This window comes from Herpailurus yagouaroundi, unplaced genomic scaffold (genome assembly GCF_014898765.1).
Source record: "Herpailurus yagouaroundi ecotype Mexico unplaced genomic scaffold, PumYag 222, whole genome shotgun sequence".
Classification (NCBI taxonomy): Eukaryota; Metazoa; Chordata; class Mammalia; order Carnivora; family Felidae; genus Herpailurus; species Herpailurus yagouaroundi.
The window spans coordinates 18,015,680-18,026,319 of record NW_024412453.1 but is presented as its reverse complement, the minus strand read 5'-3'; the positions used below and the strand labels follow the sequence as shown (position 1 = coordinate 18,026,319).

At 55.1% G+C, this 10,640-nt stretch overlaps 1 protein-coding gene and 1 long non-coding RNA gene across 2 annotated transcripts in view; both read right to left on the bottom strand.

Annotated features, from left to right (window-relative positions):
• Positions 1 to 1,102, bottom strand: part of PKD1 (polycystin 1, transient receptor potential channel interacting) — a 45,631-nt gene extending 44,529 nt beyond the window's left edge. The window contains 2 exon segments of the mRNA XM_040458686.1: positions 369 to 415; positions 1,094 to 1,102. Of these exon segments, the coding sequence (XP_040314620.1) occupies positions 369 to 415; positions 1,094 to 1,102 (56 nt within the window).
• A 4,792-nt stretch (positions 1,103 to 5,894) lies between these two features.
• The window catches only part of LOC121019689 (uncharacterized), an 11,587-nt gene continuing 6,841 nt past the window's right edge, over positions 5,895 to 10,640 (bottom strand). The window contains exon 4 of the long non-coding RNA XR_005785735.1: positions 5,895 to 6,662. This is a non-coding gene — a long non-coding RNA (uncharacterized LOC121019689). The remainder of the gene's footprint in view (positions 6,663 to 10,640) is intronic.

The window sequence follows — 10,640 nt, the reverse complement described above, 5'->3', positions numbered from 1 at the left end:
GGCGGCGGGGAACCGAGGCTGGAGGGCGCGCGAGGGCAGCTGCGCCGTCAAAGGTCGCGGGCCGCGGGGGGGTAGGCGGGGCGTGGCGCGGCCGCGCGCACTCCTCCCCCGGGAGCGGCGCGGGTGGGGCCTCGGCGCAGCTGCCCTCGCGCGCCCTCCAGCCTCGGTTCCCCGCCGCCGGGGCGCCCCGCAGCCCTTCGCGGTGGCGAGCGTCGCCGCAGTACGAACACCAGCGGTGGTAACCCCCGCGGCCCGCGACCTTTGAGCGCCCGCTGCGTGCGCTCGCCCACTCCCAGCGCCTCTGTCCCTTTCCGTCTCGGCCCTGTTCCAAGCTCCTGGCCCGGGGTAGGCGCTCAGTAAATACGCACCGCGTCCTCTCTTGGCGCTCCTCCAGAGGGCCGGCGACGTGTGGCGGCTAGTCCCCGCTGTCACGGAGGTGACGCCCCAGGTGGGCCTCCGCTGGGCGGGGGAGGCGCAGCGTCCCAGCCGCCGCCCGCCGGGCGGAGGGCAGGAGGCCTCGCTCTGCAGCCGGGGCACCCGCGTCCTACCAAATCTAAAAGAAAAGTGGATTTGTGGCTCTCGGGGCTGGGGAGCCTGGAATGGGGAGTGACTGCTAATGGGTGTGGGGTTTCCTCCTGGGATGAGGAGGACGTTCTCTGGAATTAGGTAGTGGCGATGGTTGCACAGCCTTGTAAACACACTAAAAGTCACTGAATTGTGCTCTTAAAAGGATGGATTTTACGTTGTCTCAACTTTCAGTGAAGAAGTAATAAAATTGTTCCACCATCGGGCCATTGTGGATGCCTGACTGTAGGTAGCAGAGCAGTCACAGGGAGAAGTCCCCAGACCCTCACATGGGCGAGGTCCCTGTCCCACTATCCTGAGACCAGGTGCCAGACTGCATCCCAAGGCTTCCGGACTTCCTGTCCTCTGTCCCCCTGCTGAAAATAGCTGGAAACCTCAACCAGATCCACAAGTCTGGGTCTATGTCCTGCTACCTGTCACTGGAAGAGCCCAAGCAAGGTCACCATGGGGCGCACTGCAGCTCTGCTTCCCCTCCCCCCCAGCATGACGTGGCATCCAAACCCCTCACTCTCCTCATCTGTGTAATGGAAATAGCATTTAGGGCTGTTTCAGGGCTGGGGGAAGATCACATCCAGCCCAGAGCCAGCTCTCAGGAAAGATCCCAGGGTGAACAGGTGGCGACCCCATGAGGCAGAGGCCAGGGATGAACAGGGAACAGGTAGTCTGCCATGTCCTGGAGGTCACATGACTCAGGAACAGGCAGAGGATCTCCAGGTGTCCAGGGTGGAGGAAGGCGGCCGATAGTCCGGCTCTGGCAACTGTGGCCCGTTCTCAGGGCTCAACTCTCCAATTTGGAGCCTCTTGGACCAATTCCCTACAGGGTACGGAGAAGGACTTAAGTTAGACAGGAGGGGGAATACGGAGGGACTGTTGAGCCCGCGAGCCTCTTGGGCCTCATGAACACTTTTATACAGAGTCACAGAGGGAGTGCTTGGGAACCCAGTTTGGAAAACACTGATATGAGGGTCTAAGCCAAGGTGGGGTTGATGGGGTGACGCAGGAGCCCTGGGGAGGGAAGGAAGAGGCTCAGATGGTACCTTATCTGGGGGCTGGGATGGGTGGGCATAACCTCAGGGAGGAGGGATGTGGAGGGAAAGGTGAGGAGTAGGTTCTGGACACCTGGTGCCCTAGGCCACTGGAGAAGGTGCCCAGAGTGCAACTTAAAGGGGGGGGGGGTGAGACTGGGAGGGGAGGGTGAGCAGACCTGGGGCAGATGAAAATCCCCAGAGGTGGGGAGCCCCACCCTAGAGGAGGAGGGGAAAGAAGGTTTGGAGGGAGTCTGAACGAGAATGCCCCAGAGAAGTAGTGGGAAACAGGTACGGTGTATGGAAGTTGAGGGAAAGGCTACAGGGAGGAAGCCAGCAGGGGCTCGGGCTGCAGGAACAGAGCAAGGGCTGGGGGTGGTGCAGCCACGCATGCCCCCTTGGCCCACCCACACTGCACAGAACCACATGTACCCCCCCCTTGGGGCTTCCAGCACTGTCTACAGCCTCCCGCCTCTTAGCCCTTCCCCACGTTGTTCCCTTTGCCTGCAGTGCTTTTCCATCCCACCTCTACGATTACTTACGCTCGCAGAATCAGCAGAGGTACCTCCTCTAAGAAGCTTCCTCGGCCCCTATGTCATGTGCCAATTGGCATCACGCACTCGGGGGACGCATATTTATGAGCTATCTATTGCGGGCAGAACACTTATCCAGGTGCATGTCAGCGCCCCTAGTCCTGAGGGTCATCCCGCCCCTCGATCCTGCCATGTCGCCTGCATAAAGTTGAAGGCACTGTATTCACCCATGACCTTTACTGAGGGCGCATGGAGTGGAGGGGTTAGATAGCAAGCCAGATGCCAGCCGGTTGGTGGCAAGTGAGGGAGTACACGTGGCAGTGGCCCGTTGCTCCTAGATGTCAGAGGAAAGAGAAGGGTACAGAGTAGCGGTAAAGGGTTTTTCTTCCCGTGAGACAAAGGGGAGGAAACCCACATCCTTCCCTCCACAGCCTCCTTCCACGGAGTCCTCACGCCTTCCAGGTGCCTGTCCAACCCAAACTTTTACTTCCAGTCAAATGACAAACTTGAGATAGGAAAAGAGAGGTGAAAAATGAGAAAAGCAGGTGAATCCAGTCTAAGTGACTGTTTGAAGAAGGTGGTGGAGTAAATGCAATTGTTTCAAAAGGATTTCTGAAACAGAAAAGACGTGTTTAAGGAAAAAATTCATTATCTGGAAATGAAATTCTTGACTCTTTCAACAAACAGAAAATAAAATGGGCCAAAGATTTGTTTGATTCAGAGAGGGGGACATTGGAGAATTGTTTGTTTGTTTCTTAATGTTTATTTATTGATTTTTGAGGTGGAGGAGGGGCAGAGAGAGAGAGAGAGAGAGAGACAGAATCCCAAGCAAGCTCCAAGCTGTCAGCACAAAGCCCAGCATGGGGCTTGAACCCAGGAACCCGTGAAATCATGACCTAAGCCCAAACCAAGCATTGATGCTTAACCAACTGAGCCACCCAGGTGCCCTGACAATTATTTATTGATAAAACTTAAGTTTTTAAAAATTTATTTGAGTAATCGCTACACCAAATGTGGGGCTTGAAGTCACAACCCCAAGATGAAGGCGCTGCATGCTTTGCCAACTGAGCCAGCCAGGTGCCCCTTAAGGTTTTTAATGAAGTTAATGATAGCTGTTAGCGTAAAAGGGAAAACTGGGGTGGGGGGGGAGGAGTACACAAGAAAACCTAATCAGCCCAGGAAAGAATTACAAAAGGAAACAGTGGATCAAGGTATTAATCAGAATAAGCATTATTAATCAAATAAGACCCAGCACATGGGTGATCATAATACATGTAAATTTTGTTACATTTCCCTGCTACAGAACAAGGATTCTCATGATGAGGAGGCATACTAAATATATGTTTAGTACAGTACAGGCTCCCCTCAGCCCACCCAAACACAAGGACATCTACCTGAGGTGAGGCCTGAAGAGCCGTCTGCAGAGGATCTTGGGACAAGGCAGGACACCCTGACAAGCCAGGTAATTGAAAGATAAATGTAGGAGCCCCTGGGTGTCTCAGTCGGTTAAGCATCTGACTCTTGGTTTTGGCTCAGGTCATGATCTCACGGTTTGCCGGTTCAAGCCCCGCATCAGGCTCCTCATCGACAGCACAGAGCCTGCTTGGGATTCTCTGTCTCCCTCTTTCTCTGCCCCTCCCCTGCTCATGCTCTCTCTCTCTCTCTCTCTCTCAAAATAAATAAATAAAACTTAAAATGATTTTGGGGCGCCTGGGTGGCACAGTCGGTTAAGCATCCGACTTCAGCCAGGTCACGATCTCGCGGTCCGGGAGTTCGAGCCCCGCGTCGGGCTCTGGACTGATGGCTCGGAGCCTGGAGCCTGTTTCCGATTCTGTGTCTCCCTCTCTCTCTGCCCCTCCCCCGTTCATGCTCTGTCTCTCTCTGTCGCAAAAATAAATAAATGTTGAAAAAAAAAAAACTTAAAATGATTTTTTTAATTAAAAAAGAAAGGTAAACGTAGAAGCGATAGATTCCTTCTTTGTATTAATTGCAGTCATGGTTTCATGGGTGTATACATATGTAAAAACTTACCAAATTGTACATTTTCTTTTTTAAGGTTTATTTATTTAAATAATCTCGACACCCAAGGTGGGGCTCGAACTCACAGCCCTGAGACTGAGTCGCGTGCTCTACTGGCTGAGCCAGCCAGGTGCCCTAAGAGTATAAATTACCTTAGAAGAAAGAGTAGAATGGATCAATGAAACAAAGAGAGCTATTTTTAATGTATAAAGCCACTGAGATTTTTAATTTTTTTTTAACGTTTATTTATTATTTCTGGGACAGAGAGAGACAGAGCATGAACGGGGGAGGGGCAGAGAGAGAGGGAGACACAGAATCGGAAACACGCTCCAGGCTCTGAGCCATCAGCCCAGAGCCCGACGCAGGGCTCGAACTCACGGGCCGCGAGATCGTGACCTGGCTGAAGTCGGACGCTTAACTGACTGCGCCACCCAGGCGCCCCTCCACTGAGATTTTTAAAAAGAGTCTGCTGACAAGTGTGACTGCAAGAGAGATAAAAACAAAATACAGAGCATTAAGGTGAAGAACACAGGATTATTCACAGAAATAGAAGTAAAAATTATAAAAGAAATACGTGTGCAATTGTTCATAAACTTTTGAAATCTCGATAGGATCATCATATGCTAGAATAAGACAAACTATTAAAACTGACTCAAGAAGAAATAAAAAGTTCAAATAGACCAATCATAAAGGAAGAAATCGAAAACGTAGCAGAGCCATGGGGTAGGGGAGGGGAGAAGACACTTCATCCAGATCTGTTTATGGGAAAATCCCATCAAATGTGGACAGATCAGATATGTGATCTGATGTGATTTTATGTGTACTCTTAGAGGACATGGGCACATCCCAATAAATTTAATGCATATTTATGTGTAATGCAACGTATTCGGTATAGCATAATTTGTATGCCTAAACAAACTGGATTAAGATAGTACAGAAAAAGGAATCCGTTGTCCGGTGATTTTCAGGTCTGTGTCAACCACAGAACCTTTGTTTCACACAAAACCGCAAACTACAAAACGTGGACGGTGCTGAGGGAGCTGAGCAGTGGATCCCAGAGAGATGCGGGTCCTGGTGCTCAGAGCCTGGAAGAGACCTCGCAGCTGTGATTGAGTTAAGGGTCTTAAGATGAAGGGTTGTCCCGGATTAGCCAGAGGGGGCCTAAATGTGATCACAACGGTCCCTGTAATGGGAGATTTGATGGCAGTAGGAAGGCCGGGTGGCTCTGGAAAGGGGAGCTGGAAGAAGGTGGCCACGAGCCAAGGAGAGCAAGCTGAAGAGGCAAGGATCCTCCCCAGAAGAACCCAGACTTGCTTTAGCTCCCTGAACCCCGTCAGCTTCCTATCTCCATTCACCGTGGCCTCCCAAGCAGAATAGAACAAATTTGAGCTGTTTTGTGGTGGTACCACATTTCCCTGCTATAGATCTTTGTTACCTCTCCTACATTTTTGTGAGAGACTGATACGGTCGCCACTGCCAGACCTAATAACGGTTTGGGGAGAACGAGCACTTTTATTTCTTTTTTTTTTTCCTTAACTTTTTTAATGTTAATTTTTTATAGAGAGAGACAGAGCGTGAATGGGGGAGGGGCAGAGAGAGAGGGAGACACAGAATACGAAGCAGGCTCCAGGGTCTGAGCTGGCAGCACAGAGCCCGATGCGGGGCTTGAACTCACGGACCGCGAGATCATGACCCGAGCCGAAGTGGGACAGCCAACCAACTGAGCCACCCGGGCGCCCCAAGCACTTTTATTTCTCGTGGGCGGAAGTCACAGATCACTTTCATAATTAAGGAAAAAAGGAGAGACAAGGCGAGTGCATCACTGGCCCACACCAGGCGCAGCCGGTGCTCGGACTGCTTCAGTTGTCATGGCTCCACAGGTATCCGTTTTATTCCTTTATACCTCTGCCTCCCCAGCACAGCACTCAAAGGTTGCCCGGAGAGCCTGGAGTGGGGGGCTGTCCTGTGCTCCTCCAGACAGAGGTCTCACCTGCCCGGGGCCCGAGTGCAGAGTCGGACCGAGCAGCAGCCCGCGGGGCTCAGGCACATTTTGCATCCTGAGACGGACCGCCAAGAGCACTCAGGTCTGAGTACCTGAGCCACTGGGGGGGGGGGGGGGGGAAGGGATGCCAGAGGGCAGTCAGGCTTGCAGGGGAACCACCCACTGCTCCAGCCCTCACACAATAGCCCCTGCCCCAACGGGCGGACACCCACCCCTTACCACCTGTCCTGTCCGGGAGGGCCTCGGTGCAACCCAGGTGAGTGCCGAGTGCCGCAGGCGGGGTGTCTCCTCTCAGCCTCGCGGGAGCAGGAGGGAGCAGGGGCTCAGCGTGGCCCCTGTGCACCTGGGCACTGGGGGGAGGGGGCGAGCACACCTCTGACATCAGCCGCTTCCTGGGGTGACTCTCTCTTCTGTCTTCTGGGGGGAGCTGCTACAGTTCCTCTCTGCCGTCTCCATGGCAACGCTCACGTGGATTTCATAGAACATAAGGTGTTTGAGCTGGAAGGGACCTCAGAGATCAGCTCCTCTCGCCCCCTCATTCCAGGCAGAGGGGCGCAGGTTCAGGACACCACGTGCCCCGGGACCCGCAGCCAGCCAGGGATCCGGGGCCTCTGCCTTCTGGCACCATCCCCAGCCAGGGTCCCCTCCCTGAGATCACAGGCAGCTCAGTTCCCTAGGACTCACTTCTGGGGAGGGGCTCTGGGGACATGAGACTTGGGAGTGCTGCCACTCCCCCCCCCCCCACTGAATACAAGACCCCTGAGGTCCAGTCCAGCCCTGTCCTGCCCAGTCACAGACCTGTTCGTTGAGTGCTTGGTGGAGACAGAACGGGTGCCGTCCTCAGGAAGCTCAGAGGCTGGTGCGGAGGCCATGCAGCCCCCTGAGGGACCCGTGGGGAGCAAATGTGTGTCCACAGCGTGTCTGTAGAGCAAGGAGTGGGGGTGAGAGGAGCCTGGAAGGCTGCCTGCCTGGAGGAGGGGGCTCCAAGCAGTGCCTGGAAGGACAAGGAAGACTGCCTGGCTCCAGGACCATGGCCCCGTGGGTCCACAGAATGTGTCGGTAAGGCTGGCCGGCTTGGAAAATGGGGCTCCAGAGAGGGATTGCCTCAGGCCGTAGGTCCCAGAGAGTTGTTGTGTCTGGGTATTCATGGCACACGTCACTCCCTGACAGAGGGTCCGGACAGACAGAAGGGCAAGTCAGAGGGCAGCATGCCAGAGCTGGAGGCCCAGGCACAAGAAGGCATCAGGAACCCAGGCCGCCACAGGGTGCTGGAGGGAGGATCCAGGAGGGAGGCGGGAACATATCTGGGATTGCTCTCTCCCTTTGCTGAGACACAGATATGTGTCCACCCTCTCTGGCCAGCAGAACCAGCCCCCTGCGAGGAGGGTTAGGCCCACAGGCACCCTTCCTTCACTCCGAACTCTAGCTCAGCCTCAGCACTCACCTCAGCACCACACCCCGCCTCAGGGACCTGCCCTGGAGGCCCAGAGGTCTTCTTTGCAGGCCTGAAGATCCCAATAGTCTGGGCTTCCCCAAGTCCGGTCAAGGCCACCCTGCTGACCTTTCCCACCAAACTGGCCCCCTTCCTTCCCCTGGCTGGCAGCCTATTCTAGTTATCTATTGCTGTGGAACAAAAATCCCCCAAATGCAGTTTGGGCAGGGCTCAGTGGGGTCAGCTTATCCCTGCTCCGCATGGAACCCACCAGAACAAAGCGCCCGTTGCCAGGACAACTCCTATCCTCCACGGGCGGCAAGTGAGTTCCTTTCCACCCGGGATTCTTCTCAAGGCTGCTTGGACTTTCTCACGGTATGTCTGCTGGGGCCCAAGAATGAGTGTTCTAGGAGAAGGGATGTAGGAGCTGCTATTCTAGAAGGTCTGGGTCGAGAAACGGACACAGGGCCACTTCAGCCATAGGTACTGGTCAGAGCAATCACAGACCCAAAGGCAGGAGACCGAGGCCTTCCCTCCTGATCGGGAGGGGTGGCAGAGAACTCGCCCCTTAGTGTACCTCAGCGCTGTGCTGCCTCTGCCCCAGGGGCTGATTCCCCCCACCTTGGGTTCCTGCGACCCCTTTCCAACTCATCTCCCCATCTACAGGCGGCACCCTGCACCCCCTCCACTTTACCTCCTGTACTCCTGTAGCAAAGTCCTCTGTTGCTTTGCTCAGCAACTGTGCATGGCTCCCTACTTCTCGCTGAACAATTTCCAAGCCCCTAGGCTGAACTGTCACATTCACTTGCAAATCTAGCCCCCTCCTATATTACCGATGAGATTTTCTCCAAGCATCCGGACACGACACCCTGGCCTCCTCTCCAAAAGCTCACCCACTGGCACTCTGAGCTTATACGTATTCACTCCTCTACCTGGCAAGTTTCTCTGTGTCCTCTCCTGCTGGACTCCTGTTCAACCTTCCGAGCCTGGAGCAAATGCCCCTCCTCCACAAGGCCCTGCTCTCACTACTCGGTAACACTAGTCCTGCCTCACTGCACACGGAGGTACCTTCTGCCTTAAATCCTTGCTGGCGATGACGTGTCCTCCTGAAGTGGGGCCCGTTTCTAACTCATATTTCTTTCACGAATTTAATAATAGTTTATTGAGGCCTGGAGCCAGCTGCCAGGAATATGGCAGTGACCAAGACAAGCTGCTTCCTGTACCCAGAGAACTTCATTCCAGAGAATGAGACAGATGGCGAACAGAGGAACCAAGGGACATAATGATCAAAGATTAGGAGGACTGCTAGAAGGCAAGAGTGGCAGGAGGAATGCTGTGGTCCAGGGACCTCGAACTCTCTCTTCAAAACAAACCGGAGACCTGGGTTTTTACATATACATACTCTGATTCTAAAGGTTACAAGGTCAAGTCTTTCCCTTCTGCTGCTTTCAGCTTCCCGCCCCCTCCTGGCTCCCCAGTCTCTCTGAAGTGCCTGCTACCTTCCCTCTTCCCGTTACCCCATTAGCATTAGCCCCACCCTCGACTCAGGCTGCCTTACCTACAGCCGCCACCCCTCGGGCACCCCAGACTCCTTTCTGGTCGCCCTGGATCCTGGGCTTAGTGGGCACTGGCTGAGGCCCTGGGGCGGCTACCCTGAAGTTGGCCTCATGGAGGGTAGGTCACCTGGAATCCCCAGGGCCCCAGCAGTGGGAGCTCCACATTCCCACCCCAAGCCCCACTGCCCACACATCTGCATTGGCCTGGAAGAAGAGGAGTGAGACAAGAGAGTAGGCCCTCAGAGGGCTTCCTCAGGCTTGTCCCCCGGCTCTGCCAGGGCCCTGAGGGATGGGTCTCCAGAGAATCCTGGGCCAACCCTGCCAAGGGGCAGTGTACGTTCTCTGGAGCCAAGAGTTAGGTACAAACCCCGGCTCTGTCACTTTCTAGCCTGGTGATTTTGGACAGCTCCCTTTCCGTCTCTGGGCCTCAGTTTTCCCATCTGAACATTGGGGATCATAGCACTACTCGCTTCACAGGATAGGTTTGAGGATAACTTGTGCCTGGCACACAGTGACACTCGGGAAAGGGCAATTTCCACAGCCTCTCCCGTGAAGGGCCTTGCCAGCCCCTCTTGGGAAATCACTCTGTTGTGTTGTCCCCGATCTCTGAGCCCTAGAGGCATCTTCTGTCCATTATAATTATTTGGGCTCTGGGACCTGCCAGCTGAGAGGGCTCAGGCCTCTGAAGGACCTAGGGTCCATGTGTCAGCTGTCACATCTTAGGGGACAGCCAGGCCAACCCTCCAGCTCCCAGAGCGGTATGGAGCAAAGGCTGATCCCCGAAGAAATGCCTTTGTGCCTACACCCGCTGCCCCCAAGCCCTAGGTGAGGGGCATGTTGGCTCACTGCTCCTGGGATTCCATGACTGTCTCAGCCTCATTCTCAAAACCCAGAGACTCTTGGGTGGAGACAGACAGTTCAGGTGGAGAGGAGGTGTCAGGCTCTGGAGGCCGGTCTGCCAGGGCCTAGCATGGGATTTGGACAGTCAGCACTTGGCCCCCTTGCGGCCAGAACCTGGCACCAGAAGGGCAAGGGGCTAGCCACATTCTGGGGGAGGAACCTCCTAGCCCCTTCTCCTCCCAGACCCCTGAGGGCAGAGCCCCAGGGAAAAGGCCCCTCAGAGGGCTTGCTACTGCCCTAAGGTGGATTTCCCTTTACCCGAGGGTCCTGAGGCTTCAGCCCAGCGGGCAGAAGCTGCGGGGGAGGGCGCCCTGCGGCTCTCAAGTGCTAGCTGTGTCCTGCCTTTGGTAACCAGCTGTCAGATGAGCCCAGAGCACTGGGAGCCCCCCAGCCCGGGTTTGTTTGCCTGCCCTAAGGGGAGAAGTGAGGGCGCAGCAGACCAGGTGGCATCTCCGGCTGAGAAGGGACAGAAACCCAGCGTGTCCACCCCATGCAGTCCCACTGCCTCAGCGCCCCCTTCTCGGGCAATCCTCTCGTCCCAGGCCCAGAGGCCGTCCAGTGAGGGTCACTGGGCAAGGAGCAGGGCGG